General features: G+C 41.1%; 1 protein-coding gene across 1 annotated transcript in view; it reads left to right on the forward strand.

The window, feature by feature from the left end:
- The window catches only part of MLPH (melanophilin), an 88264-nt gene extending 73308 nt beyond the window's left edge, over positions 1–14956 (forward strand). Inside the window, exons 12-16 of the mRNA XM_063115868.1 lie at positions 1369–1524; positions 2227–2319; positions 4531–4623; positions 5475–5532; positions 14817–14956. Coding sequence (XP_062971938.1) covers positions 1369–1524; positions 2227–2319; positions 4531–4623; positions 5475–5532; positions 14817–14956 — 540 coding nt within the window. The remainder of the gene's footprint in view (positions 1–1368; positions 1525–2226; positions 2320–4530; positions 4624–5474; positions 5533–14816) is intronic.
- Positions 14957–18760: the final 3804 nt, after the last annotated feature.

An 18760-nucleotide genomic window follows, 5' to 3' on the forward strand; every position in this document is an offset into this window, starting at 1 on the left:
TGAGTTTTCATCATCCTGAATAATTTGGGATCATCCATAAATTTGGCTTATTCACTGCTCACTTTTAACCCTAGGTAATTTATAAATAATTTAAACAACACCAACTTCAATACAGATCCTTGGGCAGTTGGCTGGGAATACTGAGATTTGTAGTCCAACATATATGGAAGACACCAATTAGGGGGAAATGATCCTTTGGTGATCCCATTTCTTACTACCCTCCGTTACAAGAATTATCTGTTTCATCCTAACCTCTGCTTCCTGTTATTTAAGATTAGTTACTGATCCATAAGTGGCCCATGAGAAAGGCCTTATTCTGCTTAAGGCTTTGGAGAGCCACAGCTAATCTGAGTAGGGAGTATTGGGCTAGATAGACAGACAGTCTGATTTGGTATAAGGCAGCAATAGATGGCCATAGGATGGATTGTGTGCGTGGGCTACAAATCAACAGTACCTACAAGAATTTGTTTTATGTTTATTCAACTAGATGTACGTGACCATTTTCCATTTGAAAGAATCTAGTTGGAATACAGATACTATGTGGTTCACAGATAATGCTAATCTATGCTTTATTTAACCCATGGGTTGTTGAATTCTGGGTGTCATGATGTGCAAACCCACATTATTAACAAACCATGGTTTGTTAAATGTGAACAATCCAAAAAGATAAGCCATGGTTTGTTGTTGGATTGTGAACTGTGGGTTGTTTAAACCATGGATTGTCATTATGTGTGAACCCAGAATCCTGGATTGTTCATGGATTGTTTCAATAGACTACAGAGGCAGCGGGCAAGAGTAGTAAAAAATAAAACTTAGCCACTCTACATTTGAATACTACAGTGCCATAAAGGCACCCAGGATATAAGGAGGGAGTGGGTGAAGGAGGACAGAAACAACCCCAGGATTGAGAAAACAAACCAGATAAAACCTGGTTAGGCAACAAACCATGGGTTAACTGTGAAACAAGTCTATGTGTTTAGGAAAGCAATGCTTCTGGCATTTTACAAGACAGTTCCTCAACTTGTTGCTTGACTTAGAAATATTAGGGAGGCAAGGAAACACTGCAGTCATTTTGAGTCGGGCCATGGTGAGATGTAAAGAAACTGTCAATTCAGCAAGACAGATGCTTGGAGCTATAAGCATTGATCTTCACCAGACCAAAGATCATTTACAACAAAGCATATACATGTGTATTCAAAGTAAGCCCCCATTGAGTTCATTGAGATGCACTCCCAGGTAAGTGTGTATTTGATTGCACACTTAAGCATGTCCTATGAAAACGAAAAGCATTACAAATTCAAAATAAATCCACTGATTTGGAAGATAACATTTAAAATACCTAGCTTGGACTTGTATTGTTGATTTCAGGTGTATATTACTGCTGGAAAGGCAGATGGGCTAGAGGAGAAGCTAGGAGACCACGATGACGGTGCCCGACACAGTGGAAACACAGATTCAGAGCTGTCCGAACTGGAAGACAAAGTGGCTTCCGCAATGGCTCAGGTGCAACACACAGAGAGTGAGGTAAGCCTTGTTTTCTGGAGATAAAACTATTTTGTCCCAGAGTTCTGGTGACTCCAAAATAAGAGGAGAAAATAATTGGTTCTAATAAAAATATAGTTCCTTCCTGTAGTATCTTGCCATTACTAGCATAATGCTAGCACCATGACCATCATGTTAACACTGAAAATGGAGTTCAGCTTATTAAAAATAAAAAGCATTAAATTGCATATTTTTGAGAATGCCTGGAGATGGAATGTTTGTCAATAGGCAAAACCACAACACGTTTGCCCCACTTACCAGGTTCAGAATGCTACCACAGCACTGGCCACCATTTGCACCACAACAATTAAAGGAAATCATCAATAGGATCAGTCCACCTACATAACAAGTGCCAACTGAAATGGCACTCTTGTGGCATATGTTTCATATGTTTCACCATCAATGTACATTGATGGTGCTATATAAATAAATAAATAAATAAATAAATAATAATAATATGTAGCTCCTGACGAAGGACAATGTCCGAAACATGTTGAGTACATTTAAGAACTATTTTAAGAATAAAAATATAGATTTATAGCCCCAGAGCTTTGCTCTCCCCTTTTTCTCTTCACTATTGCTACAATGCCTTGAAGTGTGTGTGTACGTGTATGTTGTATTTATGTTGGTAAAAAGAGTTGCATCAACTTTAGAAAGGAATGACATGTGCTATTTGCTCTAAAGGTATCTGATATAGAATCCCGAATAGCAGCTCTGAGTGCTGCTGGACTGACAGTTAAACCAGTGGAAAAATCCAAGAAGAAGTCAAGCACTCAGGTGAGTAGACCTATATTTTACAAAGAACAGCAGTGTTTACTTATAGCCAGCCTTTGTGCTTTCAGAAATGGAGATCAGCCATTGTTCCTGCTTCCCCAAATGCCCTGCTAGATGTATTCTGTTATCTGTAACACCTACTATTGGCTAATGGAGACTGCAGGTCTTGTTATTGAGAGCATTGTTGTTTATTCGTTCGGTTGCTTCCGACTCATGGCCATAACACCAGGCCAATTTCCCCCTATTTCCTGTTCTTTTGCCTGATGAAGAGTTCTGGGAAATCTGAAACCTTGCACAATTTTGAGGAATTTTGGTTGGTCCTAATAAAAGTATGGATTGTGGATTTTTTTTCTTATGGGCTACCATGTTGTTCTTTTTAAGTGGTTATTTATGAAAGCCAGAAGGGGACCCTTAGATTAATGCAGTTAGCTTAAAACTAAATATTTCCTGCATTACACAGATGCATAAAATTCACTTGCAATAGTAGTGCGCTCACATTTAACGTGTATGTGAAAGCGAATAAGAGCTTAGAGTCATAAAAGGCTCAAAATGAAAGGATTTCTAGCGAAGAAGCCCTGGATACTTTTCCCATGGGCAACACTATATCACCTCTAGGACTGAAATTCTAAACAAATTCTAGAATTGGACTTCAGGGTAAACACATGTCGATTACATGATGTGTCTGCTTAATTAATAATTGTATTTATTTACATAGTGACATCAGTGTAGTACTTTACAGAGCAACACAAGCAAAAGGCAGGTCTCTACCCTCTGGATTAAGACAGGTTTGGGAAGAAAGGAAATGGTGGGAGGGAGACTGAGGTGACTGCAAGCCAAGGCTCAGTTTCTATTGGGGATTAGGACTTAAGCCAAAGGCATCCTAGGAAATGTAAGTTTTGTACCGGAGCTTGGAAGAAGGAAGAGAGGTGGCATCATGTAGACATTCTGGGAGGGAGCTGCTGGCATTAGAGTTGTAGGCAGCAAAGAAAGCTGGGATCATTTTATAGATCAGGCTTTTGAGGGCAACAATGAAAGTGATTGCTACGAATAGATTTGAAGTTAATGCTTCAAAATATTTATTTATTTATTTGGTATTTCCTAAATATAATAAAATCCCTAAGCAGTTCACATATAAAATGGTAATACTAGTAATGAATATTACTAATTAATAAGGACACTAATAATACTACTACTGATTGGTGGTGACACTTCTGATCCACAGCTCTCAAAGCACTTCACTAATAGAAATCACATATTTATTTATTTATTTATTTATTACATTTTTATACCGCCCAATAGCCGAAGCTTTCTGGGCGGTTCACAAAAATTAAAACCATAATAAAACAACCAACAGGTTAAAAGCACAAATACAAAATACAATATAAAAAGCACAACCAGGATAAAACCATGCAGCAAAATTGATATAAGATTAAAAATACAGAGTTAAAACAGTAAGATTTAAATTTAAGTTAAAATTAAATGTTAAAATACTGAGAGAATTAAAAGGTCTTCAGCTGGCGACGAAAGGAGTACAGTGTAGGCGCCAGGCGGACCTCTCTGGGGAGCTCATTCCACAACCGGGGTGCCACAGCGGAGAAAGCCCTCCTCCTAGTAGCCATATAATTAAGATATAATTATATATCTTAATTATATAATGATATAATTAAGAGTTAAATCAAATTATACATGCAGCAGAGAGAGGACTTCATGAAAACTCTTGGACCTGTCTCTGTCATTCCTTTCCCTATATTATATAAATACATTGTTTTCGGTTGGCTTCTCCCATCTTGGGTAGTATTTTTAATAGCACATTGTACCACTTTTCCATGGTGCAGATCTAGAGTGGTCGAGGCACAAAAGCCAGAAGCCACGTAATCTTTGGACTGAACCCATCAGCCCAGTTAGCTGAGGTGTCCATGAAGAGACCCATCAGCTAACTGCACTGAGGGTAGCAGAAAACCTACCACAACTTATTTATTTATTTATTTATTTATTTGTTACATTTATATACCGCCCCATAGCTGAAGCTCTCTGGGCAGTTTACAAAAGTTTAAAACAGTGAACAATAAAAAGTATACAAAATTTAAAAACATAAAAACAACAGTACTATAAAAACATCTGCTGCCAACATTTGGCAGCATCTAGCTGAGTTTGGTTTTGGTTTTTGCACTACAACAAACCAGAGCAATGTCTTTCATGTCTTCCACCTACCAGGTGTTCACTCTCCAGCATCCCAGAAATGCACATGACTCTCTAGAGGACCAGTGTTCAGACTCTCCTGTTACAGCATCACCTGATGACTTCAAAGTGAGTTGCACATTTACTGAGATGCCAATGGGACACATCAAAGCCAAAGTGCTGTAGTTGTGTTTCTTGTGGGGATGGAAAAGAGTGGGTGGGGTTTTTTGCTGTTAGTTGAAATCCACCCAAGTATGTGACTTATTTTAGGCCATAGCTAGACCTAAAGTTTATCCTGGGATCATCCAGGGTTCGCCCCTGCCTGAGCACTGGATCCCCTGTGTGTCGCCTAGATAAACAGGTTTGACCCCTGGATGATCCAGGGATAAACCTTAGGTCTAGCTGTGGCCATGGTCTCACGTCTATCAGACTAATTTGGAATTACTTCAGAGCAAGTGACTAGGGCCGTAGCTAGACCTAAGGTTTATCCCAGGATTGTCCTGGGGTCAAACCTATTCATCTAAGTGCCACACAGGACATCCAGCGCTCAGGCAGGGACGAACCCGGGATGATCCTGGGTTAAACCTTAGGTCTAGCTCTGGCCTAGTACATTTTTGCCCAATTTAGTGTTTAAACTATTTGTTAGTGATTGATAATGAACACAGCCCTCATGATTTTTCTGACACTAGCATTGTAAACTGCAAGTTGCAAACGGCACAATGCTAAAAACCATGGTAGAGGGGGGAAAGGGAGCCACTAAAAACCATGGTAGAGGGGGGGGGGGGAAGGGAGCCACTTAACAATTCTAATTAACAATTCACAGTGAGGTAGGCATGGCAGGCATTTGATTCGCTAACTGATACGTCCATCAAATTTGTGCGAGGGTAAAGAAAGGCGAGGCTTAAACTGTGGCAGAAGAACCTCAGTGACTATTGATTTACATGTTGGTACACAACCTAATAAGACTTTATTCCTTTTAGGTAATGTCTATGCCACATGTGTTGAGGAGAAAATTCACCACTTCTCTTGAAATTGCAAGTAAGACCTCTGCCCATTTATGTATGAACTGGAGGAAAATGCTTAGTGGTCTGAGAAATGATTATTTACAACCTGCCTAATGATGGTTGTCCAAGGTAAAGCTAGTGACACATTCTGTCCTGGCCACATAGAAATAAATGTTCTGAGCACCTAAGGAAACCTCAAATTGCTGTCCATAAGTCAGTATTTTTCTAAGAGGTTTCTGATAATATAAAATGCAAAATGTGTTAGAAGTGTCTATGATCATCTCCAAATTGATGAGGAATTTTTAATTTCTTATTCATAAGGAGTTAAGAAAAATGGCAGAATAAACATAAAATCAGATTTAAACATTTTTGTCCTTCCCCCCACTCACTTCATATGTATTATAACCTCTCTTTTTTCATTCTAAAATTGAATTTATGCTGATTTATAGCCAAGTAAAACTTCAATGGTTTTAAGTATACCAGCACCAAAGTGTTGAGGTCTGACTATATCAATGCTCCAATTGCCCATAATGCCTGATCCTACCATTCAGTGCTCTGTTGGAAGAACACCTTGGTGCACTACACTGGAAGAGGCATTTATGACTGTGGATGGATATCAGTGTCAACAGCCTACCTATTTTATTGGGAGCTCTAGCAAAGTACACATTCACATAGAAATCTGACCAAGGTACACTCTGCTCTTGCCCGTAAACCCTAAAGTGTGGTATCAGAACTGAACCAATATATGGATACAGGTGTCTTTGTAGTTCCTTTATCATGATGCCTCTAATTTCTCCTCCTTATTGATTTATTTAAGATAATAGCATTGGGGGGGGGGGAAACTTAAATAGATTAGCCTTATTTTCTCATTTTTTTTCTTTACCTCTGAAAATAAGCATCAAAGAGTCAAAGAAATGCTTTCCCACTATTTCCTTAAAGAGAAATGTGTGTTAATCACTTGAAATGCATGCAAGATATAAGTGCTAAGTATTATTAAATGCTATTTATAAAACCTTCCTGTGGAAAGGGTGGTGGGAAATGGGCAGAAGCAATAATTCTCCTGGAGAATGGTCAACCTAAAACAAGCACTATTTAAATGCCTCCCTCTGTCAGGGAGTGGTGCCTGCTGCCTTGAAAGACGCTGTAGTGCGCCCTCTCCTAAAGAGAATCTCCCTGGAACCAGAGGTATGGGAGAACTACCACCATATCGCTAATATCCCATTTTGGGGCACAGTGCTTTAGCATGTGGTGGCCGGGCAACTTCAGACATTCTTGGAGGAAACTGATTATCTGGACGCATTTCAGGTTTCACGCCAGGGCACGGCACTGAAACAGCCTTGGTTGCTCTGACTGACAACCTACTCTGGCTGAAAGACAGGGGGAGTGCTACCCTGTTGTTTTTCCTGGTTCTCTCACCGATTTTTGATACCATTGATTATGGTATCTTACTGGATCAGCTCTGCGAGATGATAGTAGGAGGCACTGTGTTACAGTGGTTCCACTCCTATTTGCAGGGCCGTTTCGTGTGGCGCAGAGCGGTAAAGCAGCAGTTTCTGCAGCTGAAACTCTCCCCACGGCCTGAGTTCGATCCCAGCAGAAGCTGGTTTCAGGCAGCCGGCTCAGGTCCACTCAGCCTTCCATCCTCCCTAGGTCGGTAAAATGAGTACCCAGTTAGCTGGGGGAAAGGGAATAACGGCCGGGAAGGCAACGGCAAACCACCCCACTATAAGGCCTGCCAAGAAAACGTCAGCGAAAGCTGGCGTCCCTCCAAGAGTCAGTAATGACTCAGTGCTTGCACGAGAGGTTCTTTTCCTTTCCTTTCTTTCGAGAGAGTGGTATTGGGGGATTGCTGTTCCACCCCATGGCTATTAAGCTGTGCGGTGTCACAGGGCTCTATTCTATCCCCCATACTGTTCAACATCTATATGAAACCACTGTGAGAGGTCATTAGGGTTTTGGGGGTTGGGTGCCATCAGTATGCTGATAATACTCAGCTCTATTTTACCTTCTTGTCGTAGTCACCTAGGGCACTGAAGGTGCTGGACCAGTGCCTGGAGGCTATACTGGGTTGGATGAGGGCTAATAAACTGAATCTGTTGGTGGTTCCCGAGTCTGGGATTTGGGTTCTTGATGGGGTTGCCCTCCCTCTGAAGGAGCAGATGCATAGCTTTGGAGTACTCCTAGATCCATACTTTGCACTGGAGGCCCAGGTGGACTCTGTTGCCTGGAGTACTTGGGGTCAGCTTCGGCTGATCCACCAACTATAGCCTTTCCTGGACAGGGACAACCTAGCCACAGTAGTCCATGCGCTAGTAACTTCCCAATTAGATTACTACAACGCACTCTACATGGGGCTGCCATTGAAGATGATTCGGAAGTTGCACTGGTGCAAAATGCATCTTAGAAAGACCATATAACACCAGTCTTAAAAGAATTGCATTGGCTGCCTATACTCTTCCAGTCAGAATTCAAGGTGTTGGTAATGACATCCAAAGTCCTAAACAGCTTGGGAGTTTGGTACTTGAGGGAGTGCCTCTCCCTATATATGCCTGGCCAAGATTTCAGATCTGTTGTAGGAGCCCTTCTCTGTGTCCCACCAACATGAGACATACATTATGGTGGGATGTGGGAGAGGGCTTTCTCTGTTGTGGCACCCTGCTTGTGGAATACCCTCTCCTTGGAGGCCTGGCTGGCACCAACACTGGCTTCATTTTGGCACCAAGTTAAAACATGGCTTTTTATCAAAGCCTTTGAGGGCTAAATTCTCCATGGTTACACTTAGTTTTAATTGTTTTGTTGCTTTTTTAAAAAAAACACTACTGATTTTAACTTGTTAAGGATTTAATACATTTTTAGCTGTGTAAATGGTTTATGTTTATATTGTTCTGATTTTATCTGTACGTTGCCCTAAAATCCCAGTGATAATAGAGCAGGATACAAATGTTTTAATAAATACATAAATAATATTTATCTTACTTGATGCTGAGTGAGAAGGCCTTTGACTGGGTTGATCAACAGTTGTTATTTAAGGTATTACAGAGATTTAATATGGGAGATACATTCCTGTAAAATATCAAATCAATTTATATTAAGTCTCAGACAACACTTGTGGAGAAGGATCTAACATGGTTGAAAAGAGGAGAAGGCAAAGATGGTTAAAGGCAAAACCAAGATCCTACCTTGGTTTTGCAATTTTCATTGAGCCACTTGCTATAAGCATTAGATCTAACAGGAGGTTTTCTGGTATTACAATTGAATCCTGTGAACACAAAAAGATATTATATGTTGATGATCTAGTGTTAACTACAACCAATTTTGTGCAAGCTGTGGAAGGAATTCTGAGTTGTATTTACACAGCCTTCCTTAACCTGGTGCCCTTGTTTGGAATCTGACTCTTGTCAGCTCTAGCTGGCCAATTGTCTAGAATTGTCTGGGAGTTGTAATCAACAACAACAACTGGAGGGCACCAGGTTGGGGAAGAGTGTGTAAATACATATAGTTCATTACAATTATACTTGAGTGGTAATGGACATGTTTGTTGATCTAGGCCAGTCTTACCCAACCTGGGGCTCTCCAGATGTTTTGGGTTAGCTCCCTGTATGGCCAATGCTCAAGAATTATGGGAATCATAGCCCAAAACTTCTGGGGAGCCTTGGGTCAGGGAAGGCTGATCTATGCCTTGCATGTCCCCTCTCTGTTATTAAGGAATAAGTCATCCAGCTTCACTCTTTGGGACAAGAAGATAAACTGGACTTTTCACTCTGGTTGTGCAGACAGAGTGAAATATTGTCAAATGATGTAAGGAGAATATCGTAATCACTCATAGTTTCCAGAACGGATGAAGGGTGGGACCGTATCTTCTTTCTATTCTCCCCCTGGGGTCAATGATGTACAAAATGGCTCAAGGAAATATGCAGATAGGGAAAATTGGAAATAGGATATAATGAATTGCAAGGTTAGTTAGAAGAGGCTCAAAGGTCCAATCTCGTAACCTGATGGCTTTTTTTAGGTGATGTAGGTGATTCATGTAGGTGATTCATGGAGATGTCTCTTGAGTCTGTCGTGGCCCAAATCACAACAGAGATGCCTTCTGTGTTCCAACACACTTTTATTTGATAGAAGGGAATGTACGTTACAATGGAAAAATGCACTTCTGTCAAGGAGCTACCTTCTGACCCTTTCTGGGTGTGCCAGCTGTTTTATTAGCAATTTTGGTCATGTAAACATGGAATAACTGAGCATGCACAAAGTACTTTGTTGAATCAATAGGGAATTTAGTCGAACACGGGTTTCTGTAGAAAGCCGAGCTCTTTCCTGTCTGTCCTGTAAGAGGAACTTGCCTAACAGCTGTTTCAAAGTTCACCCAGAGTGAGTATTATTTCTACACTAGGCACAGGATTTTTTTAATGAACAGTTCAACTCCAGTACCAACATGGCTTCCCTTAGGCCAAGATATGCCTGTGGCCACCACAGGTTTTTAAATGTAACACAGCATTTGCAACTCAGCACTATTTTCATAAGCCCTACTGTTGGATCCCCAATTTCAGTACGGTATACAAGGACTTGGACTATTGCAAAAAATGTTTAATGAAATAGTTACAAGGCTATGAATGAAATAGTTACAAGACTATGAATGAAATAGCTACAAGACTATGAATGAAATAGTTACAAGACTATGAATGAAATAGTTACAAGACTATGAATGAAATAGTTACAAGAAATGGAACTGTTAGAAAGAATTTCCTGATGGTATAAACTGTTTGGCAGTGGAACAGACTACCTCAGAAGATGGCAGGCTCCCTTCTAATTTCTTCCTAAGTGATGTGGTCTAGGGCAAGGATACTGACTGCACAGTGTCCGGAAAGGTGTGAGTTTGCTATGGTGGAGTGAACAGAGTGTTTTGCTTAAACCAAGCAGTTTAAATCCCTCTTCAGCCATCATCATCATTATTATTATTATTATTATTATTATTATTATTATTATTATTATTATTTATTGCGTTTGTATACCGCCCCATAGCTGAAGCTCTCTGGGCGGTTCACATTTAATTAGCCATGAAGTAAATTAAATAATTGCAGTCTATCTCTTAGCCTACAAGCATGTTGTGGAGATAGAATTGAGAAAGCATCAGGACTGTCTCTGTAAAAGGGGAATGGACCATTCTGAAATTTGGATACCTGAGAGAGCGCCTTCTCCCTTACCAACCTGCCCGGTCACTGAGGTCATCCGAGGGCCTGCTCCTGGTGGTTCCACCTAGATCCATCCTCCGATTGGAGTCCACCAGGGGAAGAGCCTTCAGCGTGGTGGCGCCCCTCCTGTGGAATTCCCTGCCTCTGGAGGTCAGGCAGGCTCCGACCTTGTACTCCTTTCGGCGCCTCCTGAAAACATCTTTATTCCAAGAAGCCTTTCTTTAACATGCAGCCTTGGATTTCTGTTTTTGCTTCTTTTTAAATTTTGTTTTAACTGTTTTATTGTTTTTCTTTTCATTTTACCTTGTACACCGCTCTGAAATTTTTCAATGGGGAGCGGTATATAAATATTCTAAATAAATAAATAAATAAATAAATAAATTTGCTATGCACTCTGTATCTCAGGGGCAGAGCCACCTATAAACCTGAAGTTTCAGCTGTTTCTGTTGTTTGACCACACTTGATTTGGAAGACCACTGCAAGTTTTAAACAGGACCTTTACTTAATATCAACAGGCGTCTTCCTACAATTAAAGCAAGCAAAGTAAAGTAGGTGAAGTGAAACCAAAACCAGCACCAAAATCTCTGCTTGCATGTGATGATGATGATGATGATTTAACCATTTAGTGAGTTTCAACTAGTTATTTCCCCCTCCCTACAGTGAATTTAACTAATGGCTGTTGCTTATTCCAACACCCCTTCTCAAATTGCCATGCATTGACTTCATTCCTTTCTCATTTGCCTTAATCCAGTTAACGGCTTCCCTTTCTGGCATATGTGAAATGTTCTGCCTGGACAATGATTTAGACAGTCTGGGTTTGCCTTTATTCTCTTTGAGCTCAACATTTGCAGGTGATTGCTTTGGTTCCTGAATTTCAGTTGTCTGTAAGTTTATTCCAACTGCTTGCTCAGAGGGTCCTTCCTAGATGATTCTCTATGGTGTTCTTCTTCTCCTGGTTCATGTAAAGCCATTATGGGTGGAGTCAAGACTCTGTAACCTTTGAAATGCTCACTGTATCCCAACAAGAATCCCCTCTTCTGATCTGTTTTGTAGTTTTCTGTGTTTCTCTTCTGGGATATATGCATATGCCTTGCAGCCAAACACTTCGATGTGTCTGACACATTTCTTTCTTTCTTTCTTTCTCCATGCCAGAGTTTATGGAGGGTTCTTCACTGTACTAGAATAGAGTGAGTTTTGTAAATATGTAGCTGTGTCCACTGCCTCATCCCAATATCTATCTGATAGTTTGGAGTCTGTCAACATACATCTGATCATCTCCGTTACAGTCAAGTTCTTTTTTTTCCTTTCAGCTATCCCATTTTGCTCAGGCATCTAAGGCACATTCTTTTGGTGCTTAATCACATGGGTTCTCAGGAAGTCCTCCACTTTCTTCCTTGTAAACTCCCTTCCATTGGCAGTTTGCAGTGCGAAATCTGTTGCTTGTCACTGCTACAGAACCCCATAGCTTGTCCAGCACTTTAGCCTTACTTTTCTTGAGATATTTGACTGTAGATCTTGAATAGACATCTGTGAAAGTCACTATGTATGTGTTGCCTCCTGGGGATTTTCCACATGGAGGACTTTTTACCAGGTTTTGTTCTCTGCAGCTTTGCAACCCATGATCCACTCTGAGCCCCTTTTTTCTCGATAGGCAGAGCAAGATTTCACATCCACACAAAGAATGTGTCCCGGTGTCCTTTGTTTCCTGGCCCCTCCCAATGCCTCTGGAGTCCGTTCCTTTATTCTGGGAATCTGCACTGGCCTGTACATGCCAATTTGTTTTTTGTTTTGCTTTTACTGGAACTGCAGTACTTTGGAATTCCTTAATTTAGAAATATGGAGCATGGAGCTCTCCTGCACCTGCTAACTTCCTGCTCAGATTCCCAACAAACATGGCTGCTAGAAAGGGGGCCTGCTGGCTGGCAGGCAGCTGAGAGCAGACTGAGCGGATTTCCTGCGTTCTGCTTTGTGAAAAGACAGCCAAGTCATCTCCCCACACCACACCATTGCAAAGCGGCCTCACATTAAAGCTTTCAAATGTTTATTCATAGTCCTGCAATACCGCTAACATACATTTTTAAAAAAGCACCAAAGCAAACTACAAAGTTAAGAAGGCAATTTCCATACTGGTGCTAAACTCATTATGCACAACTGTTCTGCTCTTTCCTTCCTTAATGGGTTTTCCATATTAAGAGAGAAGCCTGGAGATTTGCTGGGAAAAGCATGGGCAGATTCCAAAAAGGATGATGACATCACCTGGTCCACCCATGAAATGTGAGGGGAATGAGCTGTGGTGATTCCTCAATACATCCATATCTGGAAAAGCCCCTGGTGTGACGTGCCATTGAGCTGTGCACGTCACTGCGTACCAGGTCAAGAGGTTTTGAGGCTCTGTTTTAGCTTGGCTTAGAGAGTGATGCTCTGATACAGCAGCCAGATCTCATGGTCATGGGGCATGCTGATACCTTAAAGTCCTTTATCAGCGGTCGTCTCTGCAGTGTTGATGCCACAGGTGCAGTTAGCCTTGCCTGTTCTTTTCCTTTGCTGGAGTATGCAATCCTATGGCCCCTGGGCAAGTGTCCATAAGATTGTTCAGGTTCCCCATTTGGAGACAGCATCCCAATCTCAGAAGAGGGAGTTGGAGATCAGACCCATCTCCCCTGCCCCCTCACTGCTGACAAGGAAACAACTGTGGCATATGCCTCCAAGGTTGGAAAAGCAACCTCACGGGATGAAGAAAAGGGGTTATTATTATTATTATTATTATTATTATTATTATTATTATTATTTATTTATTTATATAGCACCATCAATGTACATGGTGCTGTACAGATTACACAGTAAATGTTTACACAGTGTTCCATGGGCATGGAGGGGAGGAGACCAGAGAGGCCAAGATACAAGTTAGCCTGAGCCTCCTCCAGCCTTCTTCTTTCTCTCGTCAAAGTGCCCTTTGAAGAGAGGTGGAGACACTTCTTGGCACGTGGGCATGGTTTACAGGTCAGAGGACCTGTCTGTCAAGTGACTTTGAATAGGCCTTAAAGACTGGTGCAAAGCTGAAAAAGCTTTGCTAGGTTTCATCTTTCCACGCAACACCTGACCTGCCTCCTGCTTTGGATTCCATCCCTGCTTGGGACTTTGAAAGCACTCTGCACATGGACGCTTTGCTCTTTGGACTTTGGATATCTAAGAACTGTGCCATGAAAAGTAGTGAGGCTTTTCATAGACTGTGGATTCTGTGTTCATGCCCAGACTCAGGTGGCAAGGAGTTCCCAGTCCTTAGCAGAAGGATGTTACAACCCACTTCCAAGAGTGTTTTTCAAAACACTCTGAAGTTCCCAGAGAACCAGCTACTTCAAGGTTGAAGCAAAGGAGTGAACCAGCTACGCCCAAGGGAACTGCTTACACAGATAAGCTTGCAGGGAAATCTGACATTCTCAAAGCATTTCCTAATAAATCTAACTGCTAAGTACAAGGCCTATACCTGACAGAATCTTCCTTTCCTCATTATGACAGCTAGGAATTCAGTAGGGTGGCCATTTACACATCACCAGAAAAGAGGACAAAAGGGGACACCCAGTAGCCTATAATTCGTATATCCTAATTTATATGTATGCATGCAAATCTTGAAATAATGACAATAATTTAACGGAAATAGATGACATTCCACTATAGTGGGGAAGGCTGACCAGGTGCCCGGCCAGCCAGGTCCTGCTGAGTGTTGATGGGCAACGTTGTTGATGGGCAACGTCGAGGCACCTATCCTGGTCTCCCTTCTTATGGTTCTTTGTAAGTCAAATTGAACAGCCCTCCAGATATGGGATTAGGAGATCAGCCCACCCTAGAAGCAGGTCCCTTACTGCAATGACCCTAAGGCTCTGGAATGATCTCACTGTGGAAGGACCTCCCAAAAGACCTGCAAAGGAATCCATCTATTTTTAGAGATTGACTTAATGGGCATTCTAGGTTTGAACTCCCTTCTCATCATGTAACTCTTCTTATATAACTTGGTCCATCCTTTCCAAGTACTGGCACTGGACAACCACAACAGTAGTAACTTAGCATTAGTGATTTTATCCTGACATTGGCAACTCATAATGAACGTGTGTGTATGTTTAATTTTTCCAAGGCAATGATGAATCATTTGCTCGGAACTCCTATTACACAGGATCTTTGACACAGCGAAATCCAAATGGAAGAAACAAGAAAGCGGATCGCATCTTTGCGGCAAGTATTCAGGATCTAGCTCATTGCCTTTGTATAGGTTGAGGGCAGGTTGGCAAACAGGGATAGTAGAGTAGTCAGCCATGAACACCAAAGACACAGAGGGAGAGTACAAGTACAAGGACTTAGGGTAGTTCACCAAATATCAACTTGCCTCAAAATGCCCTACCTAAAACAAACAGAAAGAAGCAGTGTTGTTTCTTGATGGTAGGATATAAATATGTAGTCAATACCAAGTAGGAGAGATGCTGAATTTTATTAGTCCGACCTCTTTTAATATGAGAATGTGCAAATCTTTGAGTTATACAACCTTCATCACACAGTAGAAAGAATTCATTATTAGTCATCTTTTAAAATGTTATAGAGGTGGGACCAGAACCCAGGGGTCACAGAGGAATTCATTCCATCAAATGAATGAGTACTATGTTGTGGGCTTATTCACCCCCCCCCCAAAAAAAGAACTTACACCTTGATATTGGGGGTAAAATGGGGGGATTCCTCCAAATCTACCCCTCACCTTTTTTCACTGTCACCCAAGTTCTTACCACAGTGCTGGTGATGACAGACATCCTGTGTGTCCTGATGGTTACCCCAGGAGTAACCATTTTTACCCCAGGAGGCATCAAACCAAGTGTGGGAAGCAATGCTCTTGCCCACATTGGCTTCAGAATGACATCAACTCAATCAAAGTGAGGGCAGTGTTTTCGGCACTCACTCTTATGCCCCCTGGGGAAAAATGGTTCCCACCAACCATGGGAACATCCAGGACTGCCAATGATAAGTTTACTACCTTCTTTCATCTCTGCCACCAAAAAGCCCTGACTTCCCTGCAAATGGGAATAGGAAAAATGAATAGGCAATTTCATTCCAGCCCTATATGTAATTATGCTAGTTAATTCCAAAAGAGTTCACATCAGTGTTTTGATACTTTACAGAAACCTGTGATGACTCATTCGTCTTGAAAATAACGAAGTTTTCCCAGCCAGTAACGTGACACCTCGGCTCAACGTTTCATTTCCTCAGTTTTCTCTTTCTTTTCTCTCTTCCACCTGATGTCATAAACAGAGGGAAGAAGCAAGTTACTTTTGAAAAATTTGGGTCCTAAATTCATTACCACAGTACCAGATGCCAGCTTAGTATAAGGAGTTTCTTCCTCAGGATTGACTTAATTACCGGCCCGCATCTATTAAATAGCACTTGCAGCTAAAGTATTTTTTCTTCATGTAATGCATAAGTATGTGCTCATATTCTGATTATTTGGGCAAGTAGATTAAAGCCATGTTCTCTAGCCTGTGGTGCAGATTGCTCATTTCATTACTCTGAAAAACCTAGGGTTTAATGCTGTCCTGCAAGAATCAGGAGGATATGAGAATGGGAATGGGGGCAGGGGGTGCTCAGTCAGTATATGGAACTAGAAAACAGAATACTATCTACAGCTGTTTTTCAGTACCTGGTGTTAGACCCTCAGTCATACGTGCACGTGTCTTGCTTGCCTTAATTAAATCCCCATGTTCTAACTGAAGAAAGGAGTCTTGTGGGACTTTGAAAACTTATTCATTGTAACATAATAAATGGACTAAAGCCCGTTTTGTGAGGAGCTCCCGATGCATCTGGCCAGCTAGATTCTTTTTTTTTAAAAAAAAAAATCAATACTTAAACATACATCAATACAATAAAAAGAAACAACATAATACATAAATGCTTGATAACCTTAATAACATATATTCTAGCTTAATCTGTTAACATAATCATACTTAACATAGAAGTGCACCCCCCACCACGGGATCTTATTCCTGTTTCCAAAATCTCATTGTTTCTTCTGGAGGTGGTTTCCCACTCCCCTTAGATAAGACAAATTCTAGGAACTGTTTCCATATTCCCTCAAAATCATTCATTTTTGTCATTCCTCGTCTCATTTTTATATTACATGTTAATTTATCATTAATAGCAATATCCCATATCTCTTTATACCAATCTTCAATATGGTAATCCCCTTGAACCTTCCAGTTCCTAGATATCATTAACCTTGCTGCTGTTAGCAAATTCGTTATCAGTTCTTTTGTCTCTTTGTTACAATTTAATTCTCCATATAATGATAACAATGCCACCATAGGTGTCTCTGCAATCTCCATTCCTAAAATTTCTTTTATCTCATTAAACACCATTTTCCACAATTTTTGTACAAATTCACATTCCCACCACATATGTAAATACGTTCCTTTTTTTTTTTGACAACCTCTCCAGCAATTTGCTGAGTTCAACTTATTTATTTTATTTAATCTCACCGGGGTTAGATACCACCTCCATATAATCTTATAATAATTTTCTTTTATCCTCACAGACATATTTCTTAACACTCTTTGTTTCCATATTCCTTCCCAGCTCTGTTGCCCTATTTGTTCCTTCAAGTCAGTTTCCCAAACCATCTTTGGCCAGCTAGATTCTTATGCCACAATAAATATGTTATTGTTAGCCTTTAAGGTTCAGAAAACTATTTGTTGTTTTGGTACACCAGAGTAACGAGACTATATTTCTGGTCAGCCAGGAGCATGGTCTATTTTTATAGACACGTCCTAAGGGAAGATTTCTGCTTGGATTTCTCCAGCACAAGGCAGTTCTTCTTCAAAGAAACAATGTCCTTGGTTTCCCCTTTGTAACAACAACAAAAGGATGAGAAACAAATAAACAAGAAAAAGGTAGTAACAGTTGCATAGAGTAGAGCAGTGGTAAAGCATAAACTGCAGAATTTCTCAAGTTCAATACCTTGAATGTTCAGCTCAGAGATCAGGTAAGTGATAGGAAAGGCCCAGCTCTGCAGTACCTCTGCAAGCCAGAGTAGACAACGCTGGGCTAGCTGAACCACTAGGTCCAGCGTCTGCTTCCTATGTGCCTCGTTGTCACTAATACCATGGAACCACGTCCTTCTAAAGCAACATTAATAGGCTTCTTTTTATCATCTAGTCCTTCCTTCTATTTTATAGTATCATATATATTTGCAGGATGTTAGGCAGGGAAAGAGAAACCAGCTTACAAGTACCAGAAGTTAAATGAAAGAGGAAGAGAACCCCATATTCCAGACGCTTGGAGAGTGTCTCAACATCACAACAAAATGGATTCTGATAAGCACATTATTTGATGAATGTGTTAAGAAGAAGCTGAATGAGTCACATTTGAATTATTATTGAAGTTAAGCGTAAGGTTAGGTAGTAATGCTGAGTTGCGTTGCAAGCTTCTTTCCTTAGAACATTGCCAGGGTAATTAAGTAGTATGATATTATTCCTGTTCTAGTGCCTTTCTAACTCTATACAGGATAACGAAAATGTTATGGGCTGTTTATGACCTAAACTTACATTTTCATCCCCAAGGAAAATGGTATTATGAACCAAATGGCATTGTTGTAATTCCACCTTCATGTATGTATCTTCAGATCTAGATCTACAATAAAAGTTCATCGAACTCCGTATTTGATGTATTTCCATATATGTATATATTAACAAGCTCAGATATACATTAACAACGTTGGTATTAATTTGTTTAAGGGATGTGTCCTCCCATATTACTGAAAGGGCCTCTAAGGGCCTTGCTAGACCAGGCATTAGTGCGTTTGTGAGGCCCGGTTTCCTTCCTGTGCATCCAGATGACGCACAGGGGAATCTGGGGTCAGACCGCGCTGAAACTTGCCTTAAGCCGGCATAAGTGAATTCGCATACGAGCGCTGTGCCCATCGGGCCGGGGGGGATCCGGGGGGGATCCGGGGGGGGAGAGAGGGGCCGTGGGGGAAGGCTGGACCCAGCAGGAGACGGGGGGAGAAGGCACGGGGCATGGGGGAGGGAAGAAGGCACGGGGCAT

Source organism: Elgaria multicarinata, chromosome 2 (assembly GCF_023053635.1).
Source record: "Elgaria multicarinata webbii isolate HBS135686 ecotype San Diego chromosome 2, rElgMul1.1.pri, whole genome shotgun sequence".
NCBI lineage: Eukaryota > Metazoa > Chordata > Lepidosauria > Squamata > Anguidae > Elgaria > Elgaria multicarinata.